Here is a 21,633-nt window from a genome sequence, read left to right on the forward strand (position 1 = left end):
GGTAGTTCTATATACACCCCCCCTATTGCTCAGGACACCCCCCAAAAACCAAAAAAAAAATACCCAAACTAACCTTTAGTGTAATTACCATATTGCCCTTGAAATTTTCTCATACACCCCCTTCCTCCTCCTCCTCCGTTTCGTTTTGAAAAGAAAAAAAAAACCCCCCTTAAACCCCTCGATCCATTTACATCGTTTAGGCGATCTTTGAAGGAGATTTAAGCCCCATTCGAAGCATGGACAAGCAACTAGTGATTTGGGACGAAGAATCGGCCGCAAAGGTACGTGTTCCACCTTGTTTCGAAATTTTTTTTTTTCACGGTTCGTGCTCCGTTCGGCACTGGATCGCCGAACAAAAGGCTTCTGTTCGGCTGAACAGTGCCGAACAGAAGCCTTCTGTTCGGCAACCCTCAACCGAACAGATCTGTTCGGCTGCACAGTGCCGAACAGAAGGCTTCTGTCCGGCACTGTTCAGCCGAACAGAAGCCTTTTGTTCGGCGATCCAGTGCCGAACGGAGCACGAACCGTGAAAAAAAAAATTTCGGGAGAAGCCGGCGAGGTGGTTCCGGGAGAAGCCGGCGAGGTGGTCGGAGATCGGGAGAATGCCGGCGACGAGAGGGAGAAGGGGGAACGGGGGGGTTTTGGGCGTTGGCGAGGTGTTTTGGAGGGGAAGAGCGGGGTGGGGGGGGTTTGGGGGTGTAGAGAGCAATTTAGGTGAGGGGGTGGGGAGGGTGGGGGGTAATTTAGGAATTTTGAATTTTTTAGGGGTGTCCTTTGCAAATGGGGGGGTGTAGAGAGTATTTAATTTTTTTTTAATTTTTGGGGGGTGTCCTGAGCAATAGGGGGGGTGTATATAGAACCACCCGATTAAGAGGCTGCTATCGTAAATAAATATAGGGACAGCTATCGTAAGCAGTATGATACGGGATGCCAACCAGCCACAGAAAATGTCCTAGACTACGTGGCAGACGGAGATCGATGAGAAAACGACAATTCGTGGTATTAGAAAGTACGAAAAATTTAGCCAGGTGGAGATTGTGCGACTCTCCGGCGCCTCATATGCCTTCCAAGCACGGCAAGACGGAAGGGATAAAGGCCGGCGAAGACCAGGTTCCGACACTTTCCTCTTCTACAGGGACACAAGATAGACTTACGAAAGGAGACTGAAGCCGTGGACCAGTGGGCCCCACACAAAATCTGTGGTCTATTTTGAGGCTGGTGGAAGGACGATAGCTTGCGCAGGATTTGGTTTATTTTACGAGGGTGCATGATAGGGGAGGGAAAATTGGTCCGCGAAGAAAGGCTGGTTTTTTTTATTTATTTATTTTGATCCAGCGGCTCCTCACAGTACGCATGCACTAGTGCAGCTAATTAAAAAAAAAATTAAGTAAAAGTTGGTGAAAAAAAAAAAACTACAAAATTTTTCTAAAATGATAAACAATATAAGAGGCAACCCAGCCAATACCACTGCTCACTTTTCGATGTACATAAAAGAAACCATATTAAAAAAAAGGCATTTTTTTATGAAGCATATCACTGGCATGAATCCTGAGAAAGATGCATTAAGTTGTCTTTGAAAAGAGTTCTGAACATGCTATATTTTTCATTGTTTAGGCGTTGTTCAATGCTTTCCTAAAGAAAAGCATATCACTAGCATGAACCTTAAGAAAGATGCATTAAGTAATCTTTGAAAAGAGTTCTGAACATGCTAGCGTTGTTCATCAATGCTTTCTCAGTAGTGGTCCATAAGAGACGTAGTATGCACTCGCTCAACTTAGGAAATTCACATTCATCAAGAGGAATTTCTGGTTGACTAATTAATACACCAAGCACATAGAGTAGCAAAGCAAGGCCTGCTATGATTACATATAATGTTTCTGCTATTCGGTTGTCCAAAACAGTGACAAAATTATTTTTTTTTTTTTGTTATGGTCATTTAATTAAGGTAGTTGCACGTGTTGCTCTTGCCCTATTGTTGTGAAGTGACATCTTTACTATTATATTCGGTGTCTTGAATTTAAGATATTTATTAAATTGCCTTTTCTCAAACAGTATAACTCCTTGCCTCCGTCTTAGGGAGCTTCAATCCTCTCTGCTCCAGAAATCTTTTCTTTTTTCTCTGCCACACGCAATACATGTGCAATTAACTACATGAGAAAAATGGTTGGAGAATAAAAGAATGAAAAACAAAATATTAGGCTATAGCCTAGTGGGTGTGCTTCTTCGTGGAAAGGAGATTGGTTTAATACTGATAGCGCTCGAATTAAATAAAAAAAAGGACAAGCTCCACCAAACTTAAAAAGAATATGAAGGGATAGAACAGGCTTAGGATCCGAAGGACCCTGTCCAAAAGATGCAAGAAAGCAGAGGTGTCAAGAGTTCATTGAAGGAGATAGTTTAGGGGATAGCAAGATGGAAGTAGGCTGGCTCGCACTTTGTTGAAGTGGCTTTCCACGAGAGGAAAAGAGATAAGGCCTCGTGTCGAACGTTCCTAAAGTTTTTCCTGCAATTTTCAGAAAGTCAATATTGGGGGTGCTATGCTCTAATACTCTACATAAATAATTTTAATTTTTGTCTCCTTTACCGTTGTTCCAGAGAAGAAGATGAGAAAGGCAACAAAGAAAAAGAGAAAAAAAATCACTAGAAGGAGACAAGAAAGAAGCGAAACTTCTTGATTGCCTTATAGTTGTGAATATGGCTGGCGGATTGCCATTGTTGGAAATGCTAAATTTGGTTAGTTAAGTGATTCAATTTCTTTGCATGATAAGGTTCGCTTGAATTTCTGTTCTTAAAACAATTCGATCGATTTGTTCAACTAATACTTTGATCCATCTTGCTCTAGTTGCACTCTTGTGAGACTCTGCGATGGTATTGCTTAAGTGATTGAAATTATAAACTTTTAGGAGTATTGATTGGAGAAAATAATATACCAATCGAATATTAGCAATCGGCATATTTTGTTTTTAATAATTTACAATTACACCAACATATTGTTTCATTAGACATTTTATCATCCTTTGGCTTAGAAGTAGGTAATGAGCAGAGAATTCTTTAAACAATCTAGTAATTTTTTAACTTTAAAATTTATGAATTCGTAAATTTTAAGACTTTTCATACTCATCATTTCTTGTTCTTCTTTTTGAAAATTTTCTTTCCCCTTTTTTTCTTTTATTTTAAAACTAAAGAAAAATTATAAACAAAACATGAAAGCATCTCTAGAAGATATTTAAGTTAGTCACCATCAGAATATGTCCAATTTTTTCATTTTGTGAGTTCAGGAATGCTCAATTACCCTCTCCATTCAAAATAGCCATTTGCTAGTAGTAAACTCTAACTATACCTTACAATAAGAAATCATACAACTATTAGCCGGTGTCCCACTTTGGCATCTTTCTGCTCATATTGTTATTTATATTATTATTCTTACACCAAAGTGAGAAAAATAAAAAGAAATGAAGAGCAATTATTGAGGAATAAAGACCGGAAGCTTCCAACCATCTCTGATCCAACGGTTGTTTGGACACACACCTGAACCAGCAAACACCAGCGGATCTCGAATCCGATCCTCTCTCCAATCAGAAAAAAGAAAAAAAAACCAAAGAAAAAGAAAGGGCCCCCAAATTCCCCATCGCCTATTGGCCACCTCCTCCCTCGCCGCACCAACCCCCCACCTCGGAACCCCAACGCGCCCAGCATCAGATCAGAGATCCGATCTCCGGCCGGCCGCCGCTGTCGCGGAGATGGCCCGGTGCCTCAGCTTCACCGCCGCGAGGGACCGGTGCTACGACCGCAACTTCTCCGCCGCCGGGCTCCGCCCGACCACCACCGTCCTCGGAGACGGCGCCACCGTCCACTTCTGGGTCCCCAAATCCCCCGACCCCGCCCGCCCCCCTCTCCTCCTCATCCATGGCTTCGGCGCCAACGCCAAGTGGCAGTGGGCCGGCTACGTCCGCCCCTTCCTCCGATCTGGCTTCGACCTCTACATCCCCGACCTCCTCTTCTTCGGCGGCTCGGAGGCCCCCGGGCCGGACCGGTCGGATGCGTACCAGGCGCGATGCCTGGCGGCGGCCATGGAGGCGCTAGGGGTGCGGCGGTTCGGGGTCGTGGGGAATAGCTACGGGGGGTTCGTGGCATACCAGATGGCGGCGATGTTCCCAGAGGCGGTGGAGCGGGTGGTGCTCATCTCCGCCGGCGTCTGCCTCGAGGAGCGGGACCTCGCCGCCGGCCTCTTTGTCGTCTCCGACGTCGCCGAGGCCACCAGCATCCTTCTCCCCCAGCGGCCGAACAAGCTCCGCCAGCTCGTCCGTCTCTCCTTCTGCAACCCGCCACGTGTCATGCCCTCCTGTTGTATCTGGGACTACATCCAGGTCACCGCACATACTTAACACCCATTACAACCAATGTTTTTTTTTTTTTTTTTCTGAATTCTTTCTTTTAAAGAGGCTGCCATTTTACAATAATCTCGTTTCACGTGTTTTAGTTATTAGAGTTGCTTGACCACATTGGTTTTGCACTTTGAGATCTATATGTCAGGTTGGATGGCAAAACTTAGTTTCATAATTGTATGGAGTTGATAGTAAGCTACTAGAATTGAAGAGATTACTTTTTATTTTTTTTAAAAAAAAAAATTCTCACTCAATACTGATTTTTAAAACTAATTATGAGTCGAATTTTGAAACCATCCACGGTTCTTCCATTTTGTACTCTTTGTAGTGTCTAGTTAGGTTATTTAGATATTATTATAGTGTTGTTTGTGCTAGTAATATTAGCTAATGGCATGCAAATATATTCCTTTTTTTGGGGTATTTTCTAGGTCTTTTGGTTGTCAACCATTAAGTACTACAATACACTTTTCATGGAGCTCAAAGATTTCTTACTGAAAGAATTCTTGAGAGTTATGCTCTGGAAGCAATGTGGCATGGAAAGTAAATCCTCACAGTTCAATTTATCTCTAATGCTAGGTGATGTGCAAGGATCATGTGACTGAGAAGACTGAGTTGATCAATGCCTTAATCAAGGATAGAAAACTTTCGGATCTTCCCAAAATAACTCAGGTGATTCTATCTTCTTGTACCAATGACTTCCCATATGATACAAAGGGAAAACTGGATGCTACTTTATAGCCTAAGCAAAAGCCTAAAGGTGCTTTTTGTGTATTCCATGGCTGCATAATTTTCCCCCATTATTGATTTTACTTTGTTTTTATCAAATGTGTCCCTAAAATTGTATCTTTCTTTTTATGCAGCCAACCTTGATAATATGGGGAGAACAAGATAGAATATTTCCATTAGAATTGGCTCACCGATTAGAAAGGTACGGTAAGCATATAATAGATACAACTTTTCTTCAGAGACTATGCGGCATTATCGGACAATTATTATCTAAAAAGAATGAATCATTTGAAAACTACAGGCATTTACAGGAGAACTCGCAACTAGTAGTTATCAGGAATGCTGGGCATGCAGTTAACCTTGAGAAGTCCAAAGAGCTCTGCGAGCATATAAAGGCTTTTTTTCTTAATTTTTCTCTCAAAAGTCACAAAAATCAGATGGTATGGTGGACTTATTCTCAAGATATATTTTGAATTAAATAAAGTTAATGCGTAACTGCAAATGCTTTCACTTTGTGTTCTCTCTTTTTTTTTCTTTTAATGCTTTAAACCTTAATACAAGCATTTTGACAAGTGCTTCAATTTAAGAATTTAAAATTCTAAGCACAATACCAGAAAAAAACTTCAATGGGAAACTGCCTAGCAACTTTATGAGATATGAACTAAACAAATTGAGTTTCCTGACATTTTCAGAGAAGTTGCTTATTCTGTTTCTTTGGATAAACATAGTGTTATGGAACGAGGTGGAAAATCATAGTTAGATTTGCTGATTTGAGCATAAGGAGGCTTGCTTCTAAACTTCCACTGCTAGTACGGAAAAAGACGTGGATAAATCAGGTTAATGTAAGAGAAATTCTTCTTTTTTTTGTTATTGTTTTTCTGAGTTACAGAAGTGTGGCAGGGGAGCAGTAACTTTGAAAGGAAGCCTAATCATTTCAAATATTTATATGAATGAGAATCATATGAAATTTTACTCTTTGCAGATAAAGAAGTTTGAAAAAAATATATATGATCCATCTGCACGTCAATATATTTGTGCCTGTGATTCGTAATGCTTACTTGCTTTTTGGTATTTTATATAAAAGTTATTGTTTACATAAGGTACTGTATTTTTCTTTTTGTAGAGAAGATCCCAAAGACCATTAACGACCCAAATAGAGTGGTGCCTGCAACCTTGCATAACCAGATAGTGCACAGATGAGAGAAATGAGAATTTATATATATGACAAATTGATTTAAGAACTTTGCCTAAAGGTCATGAACGTACAAAATGTTATGTGATCTCTTGATTTATTTGTGCCAAATGTGGTTTTTTAGAAGCTTACACATGCATCTCAAATTTAAAATCTTATTTTGTGACATTAGAGTTCTTAACGTGAGCTACTCATGGTTAATCGTAAATTTTATACCAAATAAGACATAAAAAGGACATATTTCAAAGTTAGAAATCAAGTGTGTTAGCTGGGCATTTCAGATAAAATACGCAAGGTTAGATCGATATCTTGAACTGCAACAGCAACAGAGCAAGGTTTCCCAAAGAACCAAGAAAGTATTTCTTGTAAAGTGTTTGAATATAAACAAATAGCATCAATAACAATTTCCCATTTGCTTGGTGGATCTGCAATAAACATATAAACAAATTTTAGAAACGACAAATCATAAATTTTTTTAGCCTGAAGATTGGAAACAAGAAAAAAGAGATTAACTGGAAAACTAGTCAGAAGTGCTTATAAGCGAATGCCAGTGGGTGAGCAACATCCTAGGGTGTTTGTTGTATTCTAGTGAAAAATTATTATGAAGTTCTAAAGTTTCATTTATTACATCCAGCTAGGTTAACCTGCCATTTTAGGAGTATTCACTTAAAACAACACTTTTCTGGGATGCCTGGATTCTTTCTCGCACAATTTTTTCTCATCATGGTGTCCAAGATAACAATTGCACTAGTAAGCTAGCGTCATGCTCCTTTTAGACCTCTACACAATTATATCTACGCTATTTTGTTATATCTGGATATGCCTATATGATCAAGACTCAACCCAAGCACACTAAGGGCACCAAAATCAAAATTCTAATATTTACATAAACTGGTCTCCACAGATGAACTGAAAAGTTTCTTTTAATGTGACTGTTTAACAAATTGCTGCAGGTGATGTTTTGCAGTCTATCCATTGAGTTTTGTCAGGCAACACTATGATATTTCATAATTTGAATTAAATAACCATGTATACACATAAAGAAATAGACAAATATTTGATGAAAGATCTCAAAATTCAAATTGGAACTAGTTTTTGACATATTCTGATGTTTAATTTCCGCCTCTTTTGTTGCAGGTGTAATATAATTAATAAGTGATTATTTTTCATGAGCATATGCTTGTGCGAACATGAGATCTTGAGTCCAAAGAGCACAAATCTGCTGTACATAAATCCAAAAGAATATCATCTGTGAAGACAGTATTGTTCATGCAGGGCCGCCGGACGTTTTATAAAGTCATCGTAAACAGCCTGCTCCTTATCATGCTCCAGACGAAAAAAAAGAGGCAGGTGGGAGGCTTGTGGCACATACTGGATGGTGCACATTGAAACTGATTCTCTCTAGAATTTTTCTATTACCATCTTGGTGTGCAACTTTGATCTATTGCCATTGCCATTCAATACAGGAACTTCGGTTCGTGCTAGGTATATTCTATCTTCTTTCTTCTGTGAGTCTATGGATGTACTCTAGTGATGTTGGTCTTTTAGCGAGCAAAATTGGCCGTGCAAGAAGAATCATGTCGAGGAGAATAACAGAGCTTCAGTTGATGTCACATAACAAAGAAGAAGAGGTGAAAATCCTTGGCAGAACGTGGCTATCGAAAAAAATGATCAAACAGTATTTCCTTTTCTTTTTCTTTTGGTAGTCTGTCCATTAAGAATAACACAGTTGTGGGATGTGTTTCCTTTGTTTTAACTTGCCTCTTAGGTGGGCAGGTTAATATTTCCAGCCTAAGGACATTAGGTCTCAGCAGTCAGGAAGACTAATCTTTCCAAATTCCTTGAGGTACTGCTGAATAAACATTTGCGATGGTTCAATCCAGCTCTAATTTGCAACAGCAGCCATTTAGGTTGCTAGCACTGAAAGATCCAAAGGAAATCAGTTTGCTACCAAAACGAAGCATGCGGACCTATCTGAAAACAATGTCACACCAGAAAATAAAGAGAGATCATACTCCACTGCAAGATATCTAAAACCAGGATCACTGCAACAGGCTCCGATAATTTAGTTTGCAGTTTGTTTTTTTTTTTCTTTCACATGAACAGGTCAGAACATTGTGGGTGAGGGAACCTTAATATATGCAAGAAAGCTGTAAATATACATCGATCCAACTCAAAAGAAAAGAAAGGCACTCTTCACTTTCCAGCCTCACAAGCATATTGGAGCCACTAGTCTCCCTCACTAGCAGCAGTGCAGGGGCCTCAACCAAACACCTTCCCTTCGTACAGACCAACTATTCCTGCCAAAAACCACCACTCAGTTCAAGCGTATACAAAAAATTGGTATTAAGGTGATGTTGCTATAGATCCGCATTGTAATTAAAACTGATCCATGTGAGATCAGATCAAATTTCAATGAAGATCATTCAATCAGAGGCCACACACGAGCAGCTCATCATCCTGGAGAATCATGCAAGTAATTCAAAAAGATGCATTTTGTCGACGGGCTTCTAGGATGAAAGTATGCTGCTTTATGGAATGGAAAATATAGACTTCCCTCACAAATTCCATACTCTGTATATCCTACTTTAGTAGCAACCAGTTTATCATTTTCACTTAGCTTTATTATAATGTGGATCTTGAACAATGTAAAAGAATATCTGGGGAATGGACCGCCTGCAAAAGCCTTACCTCCATATCGTTGCTAGTGCCCTTCGATTGTTCACCTGCAAAATGGAACATAACCTCCATAAACAAGATTTGGAAATAATGAAAAGAAACAACATTTTATGATGAGAAGAGATTAGCCAACAAAAGGCAGGCATGTAAGTTTAAGCCGATGATGTCACAGCAAAAGATATTTGGAAAACAAATACAATGATCACATTCAATTATAATAAAAGGTTAAACCGATCAACATCGAGTTTGTAACAAGTCAACATAAACCATATAATAGGAATGTTGCCGAACTCATGGGCGATTAAAGCTAGCATGATCTCCTCTGCATCCTACGTTCAATCATGATAAAAGGTTAAACTGATCACATAGAGTTTGTAACAAGTCAACATTAATCATACAATAGGAATACTGCTGAACTCATGGGTGATTAAAGCTAGCATCATCTCCTTTGCAGCCTAATGGAATATTAACAGTAGATAAGGGAATTTTCTTACTGTTTGCACCTCCCCCGGGAATTTTCTTACCGTTCACACCTCCCCCCCACCCCCAAACACACACCATGGCCTTGATGAGTTGTTCTGTGAAGGCTCAAAATTAACGAAAGAGAGAGGGATAATCCCTGAAGTCATTTCAATGAGAAGCAGCAATTTACCAAATCAGTGCAAGTGGCCATTATCTCTTTATTTATGTTCAGCAGGGATTTCTGTGCCTACAGCACCCCTAACACTAAATTTTTTTGGGCACTTGTCTAACTAAAAGACAATAATTATGATGGCCTAGTATCATTTCAATGGATATGTTGCATGAACACAAACATGAGAATCAGATGAGGACTAATGTTCAAGGGTCTGACTTGGCAAGATTGAAAAGCAGATATGCTGGTGCATAGAAAAGAAATAATATTAACCAAAATATAATATTTAAATATTGTATAAAGAAAACATTAAAACATATTATTGTTTAAGCCCTTCAATATGCATCATTCTCATCCAAACCCCCCAATTAGATTAGGTATGAAATTTTGCAAAGTTATTTTTATATACACATTTTTGACCATATATAAAAAGAACAAAGCTCAATTTAATTTTAGTAAGTTGAACACATTGCTCATAGAGCCCAACCCTAAAATGACATTCAAAAACTGCAGTTTGGGAAAAAATGATAAATATCTATCTTGTGCATATCCAATTCGGCTATGTACTTGACATGGGTTCTAGGAGATGGATGTGAGCGTCAAGCTAAAAGAAGATATACCAATACCATTGAGATCACGACTCCATATTCAATGCTAATCACAGGCAATATTTATATAAAAATACCACTTAGAAAATCTTTAGGCATCAAATAATCAATTTTTTCAGTAATAATATGCAGATTACATTTGCACAACTAAACCATTAAATTCTGAAAAGGGTGAGCTTTTTCATGCAAAGAATTCAATTACAACAGATAACAAATAGAAAGGATATATATATACATGAATTAGTGCATACATACATATACAAATGCATGCATGGAATATATAGATACATACATACATATGTACATGCATACACACATGCATACATAGTATTCATACATGCATGCACGCATACATATGCACTATATATATATATATATATATATATATATATATATATATGAGATAGATAGATAGATAGATAGATAGAGAGAGAGAGAGAGAGAGAGAGAGAGAGAGAGCCAAAAGAACTGAAGAAGCAACTTCTGTACAAATTTACCTCCTTCCTCTGCTGTCCATAATGTGAGGTTATCCTTAAGAAGCTGCATAATACGTGTGCTGTCCTTATAAGATTCTTCACTGAGGGAATTGAGCTCTGTAATAGCCTCATCAAATGCTTGTTTAGCCAAGTGACATGCTCTGTAAAAGATCCAACGAGAATTTGCAAGGAATCATATGCAGCCACATATAAAGAGTAGCCCTTGTACGTGGGAATACACATATCCACACACTTCCGCATATGAGTAACCTTTACACAAAGTGTTGCAAAATACAAAATACAATGCACAGTGGACTTCTGACTTTTCAATCACAAATAGATGATTGTTAGAAACATTTCACTGCATTATTAAGAGAAAACAGGCATTTATTATGCTGGGTATGAGATTTAGTTTTGTTTACTTACCAATAGATGACATAAGCTAGTCTTCTTATACATTGAAATTTGTTCAGGACAATGAATACCAACATGGCAATATCAGTAAATTGAGCAAATTCATTTTCAGAAAAAATAATTGTTAGAAGAAAATTTATAAATTTGAGCATCACACGTGCCACGTCTAGTGACAATCAATCCTGTCAATATACGAAAAATGTTTGATGCCTCCACATGATTGTGTTAGGACCTAAGTTTTAAGTCTCGGCATCAGACCCCTTACCCCTACTGTATGGTATATGCCCACATACTGGCACATGGTACACTGTTGGAGTCAGTACAGCACCTATATCATGTATCTGTATGGGGAGCATATGGAGCCTTCACACCATACATACCATGTTGGTATGGATGTGCTCTACCGCCCAGCATCGTTCGGCACCTGAATACTGGTTAGGACCAAATCTAGGCCCGAGCATTGTTGCTCAACCAAATGTCTGTTATACATCAAACAAAGAATTGAAACAGCAATACATAAGACACTGACATATTACGTTGTTATCAGATAATCTGTATCTATTTGATTCCATAATTCCAGGCAATAGTAATGTTGTACATGTTAACCAAAAATCGAAGTAATAGAAATAGAAAGAATAGAATAAGTTTTGATTTAACCTTTCAGGCAAATTCATAATCTCATAGTAGAACACAGAGAAATTCAGGGCAAGGCCCAGCCTTATCGGATGGGTGGGATGAAGATCTGTCATAGCAGTGCTAGTAGCAGCCTGAATTGCAAATAACATCAGCTTTTGTTAGGATATTTCAAATTCTCACTGAAGGAGATAACAAACATTCATCAGAAAAAAGCGATGAATGAAAATCAAAGTATTGTCAAGTTCGACAGACCTGGTAAGCCTTCAGTGACTGATCTGTAGCTTCTTTTCTTTCATTCACAGTCTTAAACTCAGCCAAATATCGGTAATAATCTCCTTTCCTGATGTTTATAAAAGGAAAATGGACTCATAAGGAGAGGGAGGGAGGGAGAGAGAGAGAGAGAGGAAAAAAGTTTACCTTTAGTTCAGAAATTATAAATTCAATAAATCCTGATTGGCTCTAGAGGAAAACCCCAGTTATAACATATTTGGTATCACATATTGCAACCCCATGAGATGCTTGGGCTGCCTCCGAGAGAGAGTGAAGAACTCATAAAGGTTTATTGATTGGACAAGATCCACATCAATTCACCCTCTTTTGTGAGACTGCACCTGTCTTTCAAATATGGTAAGCCCGTCCCCAAAAAGAAGTTTGTACAATATGTAATTACCAAACACCAAATACATAGCGGAAAGTATGTTTTATGAACTTAAATAAATTTAATTTTTCAGAACAACATTTTAAAATGCAAAAGTAACACCAAACTTGCCTAAATCTACTTTATGTACACATACAAATCCCAAAACCTTTAGTAGAAATGCTGTGGCAATTTCCTGGAAGCTTAGGTGACAGATAACACAGTGAGTGATTCAATCATGACACCTGCCTCATGCCATACTTGTAATGGGGCAGTAATATAGGAACATGCCATAGTTGCAACTAGTGGCTTGCCGCATGCATGGTGGTTGCAACTACAACAGCGAATGTGCGTGAAGAGTGGGGTGCTGCAGCAAGCAACCAAACTCAATTGGTGAACCAGGAACAAGGGGTAGTAATTGAAGGATAGCAAGACATGGCTAAGGATAAGCAAGGACCACAGCAAATGGGGCATATTAGCAAGCTTAGACAATGTTGTCATGCAGAACAATGGAGCAAGGACATGAGCATGAGAATCAGCAAATATCAAGGTTGTTGAAAACAACAGGCGCACTTAAGCCAACAAGTCCCCCATATTGCCTCAGGCACTAGACACCAAAAAGGGATGTTCCTAAAGAAAGCAAGGCACTAATTTAAGAAAAGCTCCATAATTCATTAGAAATAAATACTATTTGTACCTAAAGCAACACAATCATTGTAAGATTAAATATTCAATTTTCAACATCCCAAATCATAATCATCTTAAATATTAGAAATCCTGTTTCATATCTTCTATACACGAAATCAAAAGACCACTTCCCATAACATTTTTTTAAAACAAAAGTCAACAAAAATAGACCACTGGTCATCTTAAGTTAGCTTCAAAGATCAAACTTGAAAAAAAAGTACCACTTCCCTAAACATGTTTCATGTCTCTAAACAACATATAACACAAAAGAATAAACCATTGAACATCCTATAGTAGCCTATATTAATAAAGGCTTCAATTGATCAAAATCTACAACAAAATAAAGCAATCAGAGCTCTGAAAGAATGCGTAAAGCAGGATAGCAAAACTACTGCCGGACATTGGAGAGGTGGTTGCCCAAATGTCTCTTGCTTTAAGGCATCACAAAGGCATCCCCTTAGTAGATGTGCCTCGCCCTGGGGACTGTTGATGCAATTAAAGATTTCCTCGACTCACCTGAGTGCCTGTAATGCCTTTGGAAATAGTGGAAAAAATGGCAACATGAACCACCACATGGACTGGTATAGCAGCAGGTTTGATGGTCCATTGTCAGGTGATATTAGGCATGGTAGTATGCCTAGCATAGCATGGTATGGCAAAAGGCAACAAGGTGCATCTATAGCTGATGGCAAACAATGGGTCGTGAGTAGCTCAATGAAAGCAGCAAAGCACAAGTAGAGGTGACAAAGTGGTTTACTGCTTTTGTCAGCAACGACGTAGCGATACAGGAGAATAGAGAGACAAATGGAGTGTGAAAGAGATGGAGAGAGAGCAAGGAAGCAGAGGGAGCCTGATCATCCAACCATCTCTTTTTTTTTTCAGTTGCTTGCCGACACTCAATGCTAGGGTCTATTTTTCTATCTTTTTTCTCAATTTCGTTAACAGTAACATCTGCATATACTCTCCTGTTGCTACATGTGGAGGTGCGTGATGGAGAGAACGCAGTGATAGAGAACAAGGTGGAGATTTCACAAAAAGAGGAGAGTCAGAGTGGGGTGACAGTTTGGCGATGAGTGAGAGAACCTAGGGCAAATGTAGGTATCACTTGAAAGACGAAAAAAGGTAAGGGTGACATGGGATCAGAAGCTGTTTAAGGTTCATGTAAACCGCTTTAGCAAGACGTGTGAACAGTGGGTGGAAGGCTTTTATCCAATAGCTTCTATGAGATAATATCTTCATCATTTGATCTAATGCCTCTGAGGCAATAACTTATGATAGTTTCCCATTCTTTGCTAATTCAAACTTGGACTATCAAACATGTGCGGGCAAGTGATTGCAGGATGTGATATCGATTCTAACAACCAGACACCCTTAATAAAAAGGAGAATAATCGGACAGCAATACAAAGGGCATTAAATTTTTTAAGATTTATTAAATGCATTTGTGCAGTAATTGAAGCGTCGTCATCTTAATTTTCTTCTTTTACAATAAAACTTTAGTTGCTAATGACGGATAAGAGACCCAGGACAATATTCAGTTCTCCTTTCAGTACTATTCAGGGTCTGAAACACTAGCTTATTTTCACCAAAAAAAAAAAGCACTAGCTTACAACCTGAATTTATGGAAACTCGATACCCATATAGTGATAATATATTTTTATAGTTCTGTGAAAAGACATACCACATCAATTTCATATATTTGATCTAACACCTTCTGCTGCTAATTAATGGGTCATAAGAAAAGTCGTGCGCATGATGTGCCATAAGTACTACTTTTGATATGGCATAGGCCCAGCAGCATGGTACAACTATCAACTACTAGCACTCTAATGGACTGCAGGCGATGACATGACATTAGCACCATGAATAATTTTTCATGCACCCCGTGTGATCACATCGAGTGATGATGTTGAAATAAAAACCAAAAACCTTATCTGCTTATATCTCTCTAACCAGTGATTCATTTCGCGATCATCAAAATGCTTGAAATGCAGATAGTATCTCTCAGTTAGGATACCATCTATCTTCATAGCAGAATCTAAAAAGTGTCAGATTTCTTATATCACATACATACACTTATTTGGGTTCTATAAATCCTATATTTGCTTCCCCTATTTGGAGCAGCATTTGTGAGCTGGAATGTTGATGTTTACAACTTGGCGGGTTGGGAACTTCTAAAGCATGGAAACTAAAATGCCTATCCTACAATATTTAATAGAATGAAAATCAAAAGGAATTTTTTTCAAACATCCATTTGTCTAAGGTAATTAGGTAAAGAATATAAGCTGCAACTTCAAAGTTTCAAGATACACAGAAATGCATTGTAGGAAGGATGCAACGATATGCATTTCAGAATTTATAAATTTAACCAGCTCTGATAGAATTTGATAAAATCTATGAGTGACAAACTTTAAAGAGGTTTTTTAATATTGATAATTTTACATAATTTTACACTGTACTGAAGTCGGGCCCAATAATAAACAACGGCATACTTGAAAATGTTGCAACCTCAACTATAGTTATATTACTTTGGTATTTGCAAGAGATTTTGAAGCATTTTCAAGCATTTCTACAAGCCAAGCAGAGACTATATCGCATGAGGCTCTTGTTTGTTATCTCCATTTATTTGGACAATCTATTATTTAGTTACATATATGGAATTCTGTTATGGTGTTAGGTTATTACTATGTAGTCCTAGTATTAGCCTTAACAATTATTCAGACAAAAAAAAAAAAGTATTAACCTTAATGAGCAAGCATAACTTCATCAATATCAAGCTTGCTCAATTCAAATCAAAGTATGACACGACAAAGTATAACAGTTTTAACAACCACAGTCAATGTCACATTGGCCCCCTATATATGTGAAACTTACCAGCAGAAATTTTAGGAAAGTAGATGTTGAAAATGACCCGCAGCCTAAAGTGCGAGACAACCAAATGCCCAGGTTATATCCCCCCACCCTCCAGGCCCAAAAAAAAGAAAAAGATGCCTTTCTTTGCTATCCAATTTGGTTCGACAAGTTCATAATAAGATGACCCAACAATCTCACATTGAGTATTGGTAAATATGCAAAAGCCAGTTCATCCTGCACAGTGAATTGGTGGTGCTTTCTAATTGCCTTTGTAAGCAATAAGTCATAAGCAGAAATAAATTCAAAGTTTCGAACTGTGCAGTATGCATCTTAGTCTCGAGATTGCTAGTTCAATAGGATTATTTCATCAAGTCAATAGCACATAAGTCTTCTACGTAAGCATCAGCATACATGTGCAGACTATGAAACACTTGAAAATTTATCAGATATCTACAGCAACGAAAATATGAACCGAAATTTCATAAGTAAAATACTTTCTAGTCAAATGGTAAAATTAACAGAAGAGGAGAAGATATTGGAACAAGATTATATGCTGATGATCATGGGAACAAGTCGTACTGAACTAATAGCGAATAGCCATACTTAATCCAACAAGAATCAACATCCATGCATCAATGGATTAAGATATTAAAGAGAAAAGGAACGTGCAATTTTAGTAAAAAAGAAACTTACATCTTGTAGAAGAAGACAATGGATTCACCAGCAGTGGAGGATGGAAGGAGATGGATGGCAATGATGGACAGGATGTCGTTGCAGATCTTCGCAAGCTCATCTTCAACTCTCTTCTTGTAGTCCTGTATCCTCTTAACATTTTGCTCAGTCCCCTTTCCATCTTCCTTCTCTTCAAGTGCAGCGAGGATCCTCCATGATGCTCTCCTCGGACCAATCACATACTTGTACCCAACTGACAGTAAATTCCTCTCCTCTGCTGTCAGTTCTATGTCCATTCTAGCAATCTTCTTCATGGACTCCACCATTTCTGAGACATGACAAATGAAACTTCTCTTTGACACACAAGAAAGAATGTGAGAATAGATAACAGGTATAAACTCTGTAGAACTATAATTAATTTCCAAGCACATCAACCATATAAGCTGGTAGCAGACAGCATATGGTGGTAGCCCTATATTGGTGGCAGGAAAAAGAATCAGAGTTTGAATTTTAGGATCAAAAGTCTTTTTTGGTTTTTGGTCGGAAACAGCATATCTTTAAACAGTTTTATCTAAACAGATTATGCTAATAGCAACGAAAACCGATCTTTCTTTCTTACAAAATAGCCAAATGTGATATGGAACTACTTAGTACCATGGAGAAATAATCAACTATCTTTTTCTCAGTGTATGAAGATCACCAAGAGAAGGGAAAAGAAAAGAGAAAACTTCATGGTTCATGAAATGTTTTAAGAAGAATTTAGATATCAAGCTATTTAAAAATTTGAAACCGTGACATTTATCATGATTTTATCTTCAGTTAAGAAGCCCTCACAAATATATTTCAGACTTCCAACAAAAGAAAATAAGATCAATCTCCATATAAAAGAGGAGTAGCAGTAGAAGCAGCAGTAACAGAAATAATAAATAAATTGCCCACTGATGAGAAACGAAGAATCAAACATAAGGAGTTCGATTAAAATAGAAAATTCATAAGAAAATGAAAATAAAGATTAAAGCTGCTACATAAACACCATGCGTCCAATAAAGTGATGAATAAATCCAAATACCTGGAAAAGATAAAACAAGTTTTTACCAAAGGAATTCCAAATTAAGACCAACCAAAGATAAAATTAAACTGAAGCAAACAAACATTCACGCCCATAAATCCAGAAACCATTATAAAACACCGAAGCTACCCTAAAAATCAAAATTGGCCCACTCTTATAAACCCAAATGGATACACCTACCCCACTTACTAATAAGAAATTAATATATTCCACATCTACCCAGTCCATTTATGTTGACCAATCACCACATGAAGTAAATAACTCCATCGGGCGAAAAAAAAAAAACTTACAATCCAATAGAACAAAGCCACCCCATTCACCAACAACTCAGTGCTACTAAGAAAAAAATAATACCCCAAAACACAAATTTGCACCTAAAAATGTCAAATTTACCACTCCGGATGCTGCTCAGATGAAGCAAACGAGCCCACTGACCTCCAAAAAAAAATCCAAAATTACATGAAAAAGATAACAAATTCACCCTCTGCAGTTGAATCCGAAACGAACAAGTCCAGCAACTCATCATCAATCAGAAATTCAAACATTAATCCATAAAGAAAAAGCAAAAAGCCGAAAAATACATATTTCCACCAAAAAAATCCATCTTTTCGCACTCCACGTTTAACCCAGAGAACAATGAGGGGAAAAAAATGTCAAAACCTTCACACACTCGACGCCTAACCCAGATAATCAAACCAACCATTCACCACAAAATCCCAACACTCGACGTCGAACCCAGATATTTTTCTTCCCGTTTTTGGTAAGACCCGAAAGACAAGCAACAAAGCTAACACCGTACCTTCGTATCTCTCCGCTTGCTCCGCCAGCTGCGCCATGTACACATGCCTCTCTCTCTCCTCCATCTCTCCCATCTCCCGTAAAAGCCTTCAACTTCCCCCTTTAGTTTCCCTTTCCTTCCCACTCCGCACTCCGCCTGTATTTCTGTATTTGGTCGCTGATTCGATTTGATTGATTTGTCTGAGCCGCTTCGCCCGTCCGGCCTTTGGAGTTTCGTACGAGTTTTGGATTATTCTATCTCTTTTTCGCTTTTTCTTTGTTGCTACCGAAGAGACCGGACCACGAAGACTCCCGCGGGCCCCACCGTGGGGTGCGTGGAGGGCGACGAGAGGCTCGGTGCCCTTACCGGGGGATGCAGTCGGAGAACCGTAGGGTTTTAGAGAGAAGAGAAGAGCGTCGGACGGGATTCGCGGGAGGCCGTGCGATCTGATGACGGTCACGGGGAGGGCGGGAGGGGGGGGCAATTTCCGGACGATACGGACCGAAGAGGCCTCTGATACGTGGGCTAGTTACGTCCGTTGGATCTCTGGTCGTGTAGGGTGTGAGATTCATGTGGTCACCGCCTCATTTTGTTTGGACAAAAGTGACCCTGGTTGACGTGGGAATCACGATAAGGGGACTATCCATTGTAGACGTTAACCGGGGCCGTTAATTTTTGGTTAGCGGGAGCCGCGTTTTCGCTGCAACCCCCCCCCCCCTGATTTGGAGGGCAAGAGAAATTATTAGATAGAGGCTCCCGGATTTGGAAGGCGGGAGAAATTATTAGTGGACGACGTCCATAGTCAACTTAGGATGATTTTATTTTAGGTCCGGTGAACCTAGTTCACCTAATAATTTTTTAAAAAATAGGGGTTTACAATGGGATGGGCAGACCCAAATCAACTAAACCAAAACCCCCCAATGGACTGATGATTGGGATAAGCCAACTCGGATTTAAATCCTCACCAATCTCCACAGAATCATTCATGTAGTGTGATAATAAGGAGAAATTATATCTTGCATTGGATGTACTGGATCAGCATTACACCAGACTGATGATATTCCACCATGTGGACCCTTGGTGTAGTTATAAAAAAAAGGGAGATTGGATTCGATCAAGCACTCTGCCCTCTTTCCGAGCGGACGTAAACCTAGCACAGTGCTCCTCCCTCCCCACCCTCTCCCAAGCAAGCAGAATCTCAGCTTCGATGGAAGCGATCACTCTAATACTATTTATCACAATTCAGGATCTCCCCTAAAATAACATGTCGGAAGGTATTTTTTGAATTCTTTAATTCTATATAAGTACTCGGAATCTATCCAACGAATAATTGATATAGGACGAAACATACACCCACACGGATCCTCACGTAGAGTCTTAGGGCAACACCATACTATGTACTCATAGAAGGAGAGGGAGAGGTTCAAGAAGCAAAAGCCGTGCAGCCGAAGGTGAGAGAAAAAAACAAAGGAAGGAGGCGGCCGCCGTGAGAAGGGAGGAGAAAGTGGAAGAGACAGAAAAAAATGTCTGGCCAAATCCATTCTTTTTTATTTATCACTATAATAAAATATTACTGGCAATGCCTAGCTCGAGCAAACAGCAAAAATTAGAAGAAAAGAATTGGCAAATACTTCTTATACAATAGCCAGTGTTTATATTCCATGATCATTATGATAATAGTATATATATACTTACAAATAGAGTATAATTCTAAAATGATCCATCATGCTAAGAAAGGAGTATGTTTATAAAGACTAGCGATCTTATTAGGAGACGAAAACAGATGCAATACTACCGCCTTAGTAACGGCCCCCTCGGAGCCATAGAGAGAGAGAAAACAAATTGAGTTCGGTAGTCCTTGAGTTAAAAGTTTTTGCAATAACGTTAATGAGCCGAGGAGAGGGATTAGTGCATAAGCTTTTCCTTCCTTTTAAGTAAGAAGTATATTTATGCACAAGGTGTTCTCTCAACCTAATTACATATGTCTACATGCACAATCTTACATCATAACTCCTAAATCTTAACATAGCCTCTCTCCTTTTTTTTTTTAGTAAATGGGATAAAATTAAGTCCTAACATAGAATATTGTTTTTATTTGGCATACCTCTTGCCAGTCAGCACCCGACACGTGGGCCTGATACATTGGTTGGATGAAGAGAGGACAAGCTGTGATGCGATGGGACTTTGCCTACTTTATTAACCAAACATTTATTTATTTATTGTCATTAAGAACGATATAGTGAGGAAAATGAGACCTTAGGTGTCAGCTAAAGACTGCACCAGATTCAGAGTATTAACTTTATAATAATATTAAAGAGGAGTCAATACTTATGTCCAATCTCCCCATCAACCACATTTTGGATTTTTAAATGCATCATCATAGCTAAGCTGATACTTAAATATCATAAATAATCATGATTATTAATTAACTTATCATACGTATACATACTAATTGCAGTTCACTCGAGCTATATGGAAAACAGAATGTGCGGTGGACTTTAATATACTAATAGTTTTTAGATGACTAAAATTTTTGCTGACAACCTAACTTGTATGGTTCTACATTTCTTCTACACAACACATTCCTCATCATTGAAGCGCTTTAATTTTTATTATTATTACTCGTCCTGTAACTCTTTGGCCCAACCAGCTATGTGGCATCATCTCCATGAACAAAGACATGCAACAAGGATGTTCAAGTACACCTCGTAATGATATGTAAAGTGAATGTGATGAAGGATTTGTAGGTGCAAAGCTAAGATAAGCAATGATGTTCAAGTACACTTCATCATTATATGTGAAATAAAGGAGATGAAGGATTGGGAGATGCAAGGTAAGTCGCTTTTGTGCCTTTGTCTATTCACTTGCATGAAATATATCAATGTTAGAAGAAGGAATAAGATCTAATTCGGCTTACCATTATGTTCCATCTCATCTCTCTGCTCTCAGGGAACCCCCAAGCACTAGCTTCAAAAACTTGCTCTCTTTTTCCCTCCCAGATGAAGTTTCCCTTTTCTCGCCCAGTTTGAACCCCCATGAAAAAAGTACAGTTTTGTAAAGATTAACTTTAGGAGAATTCGGTGTAAGAATTTAGAAATTGGTTTTGGTCATGCTAATATTGGTTGCTAGCTCTACGAGCAAAAATAGAAGCAAGCCAGAGACAGAAGCGAAGGTTCCTAAAAAAATTG

The 21,633-nt window shown here is 38.5% G+C and overlaps 2 protein-coding genes across 8 annotated transcripts; one reads left to right on the forward strand and one right to left on the reverse strand.

Moving 5' to 3' along the window:
* The first annotated feature begins 3,584 nt into the window (after nt 1–3,584).
* On the forward strand, nt 3,585–8,179 carry LOC103701544 (uncharacterized protein Mb2734). 5 transcript variants are annotated; one of them, XR_003384588.2, is made up of 7 exons: nt 3,586–4,367; nt 4,962–5,054; nt 5,246–5,313; nt 5,413–5,551; nt 5,840–5,953; nt 7,441–7,681; nt 7,770–8,179. XR_003384588.2 is itself a non-coding variant. In XM_026802409.2 (6 exons), exons 1-6 carry the CDS (start codon nt 3,741–3,743, stop codon nt 7,444–7,446), a joined length of 1,041 nt encoding a protein of 346 aa, XP_026658210.2. In that variant the 5' UTR covers nt 3,585–3,740; the 3' UTR covers nt 7,447–8,059. The 5 variants fall into 5 exon arrangements, 3 of the variants coding, with proteins under 3 accessions (XP_026658210.2, XP_008781871.2, XP_008781874.2); XR_603186.4 differs by having other exon boundaries at nt 7,441–7,653; XM_026802409.2 differs by having other exon boundaries at nt 3,585–4,367; nt 5,840–5,947; nt 7,441–8,059.
* Nucleotides 8,180–8,302: 123 nt separating this feature from the next.
* LOC103701545 (14-3-3 protein 7) lies at nt 8,303–18,891 on the reverse strand. 3 transcript variants are annotated; one of them, XM_008783653.4, is made up of 7 exons: nt 18,467–18,885; nt 16,620–16,926; nt 12,003–12,090; nt 11,772–11,881; nt 10,722–10,861; nt 8,995–9,029; nt 8,303–8,603 (listed from the first exon to the last, which is right to left on the reverse strand). In XM_008783653.4, exons 1-7 carry the CDS (start codon nt 18,537–18,539, stop codon nt 8,598–8,600), a joined length of 759 nt encoding a protein of 252 aa, XP_008781875.2. In that variant the 5' UTR covers nt 18,540–18,885; the 3' UTR covers nt 8,303–8,597. The 3 variants fall into 3 exon arrangements, with proteins under 3 accessions (XP_008781875.2, XP_026658211.1, XP_008781876.2); XM_026802410.2 differs by lacking the exon at nt 18,467–18,885 and adding an exon at nt 17,668–18,328; XM_008783654.4 differs by lacking the exons at nt 8,303–8,603; nt 8,995–9,029; nt 10,722–10,861 and adding an exon at nt 10,868–11,593 and having other exon boundaries at nt 18,467–18,891.
* Between the last annotated feature and the right edge of the window lie 2,742 nt (nt 18,892–21,633).

Source organism: Phoenix dactylifera, chromosome 8 (assembly GCF_009389715.1).
Source record: "Phoenix dactylifera cultivar Barhee BC4 chromosome 8, palm_55x_up_171113_PBpolish2nd_filt_p, whole genome shotgun sequence".
Taxonomy (NCBI): domain Eukaryota; kingdom Viridiplantae; phylum Streptophyta; class Magnoliopsida; order Arecales; family Arecaceae; genus Phoenix; species Phoenix dactylifera.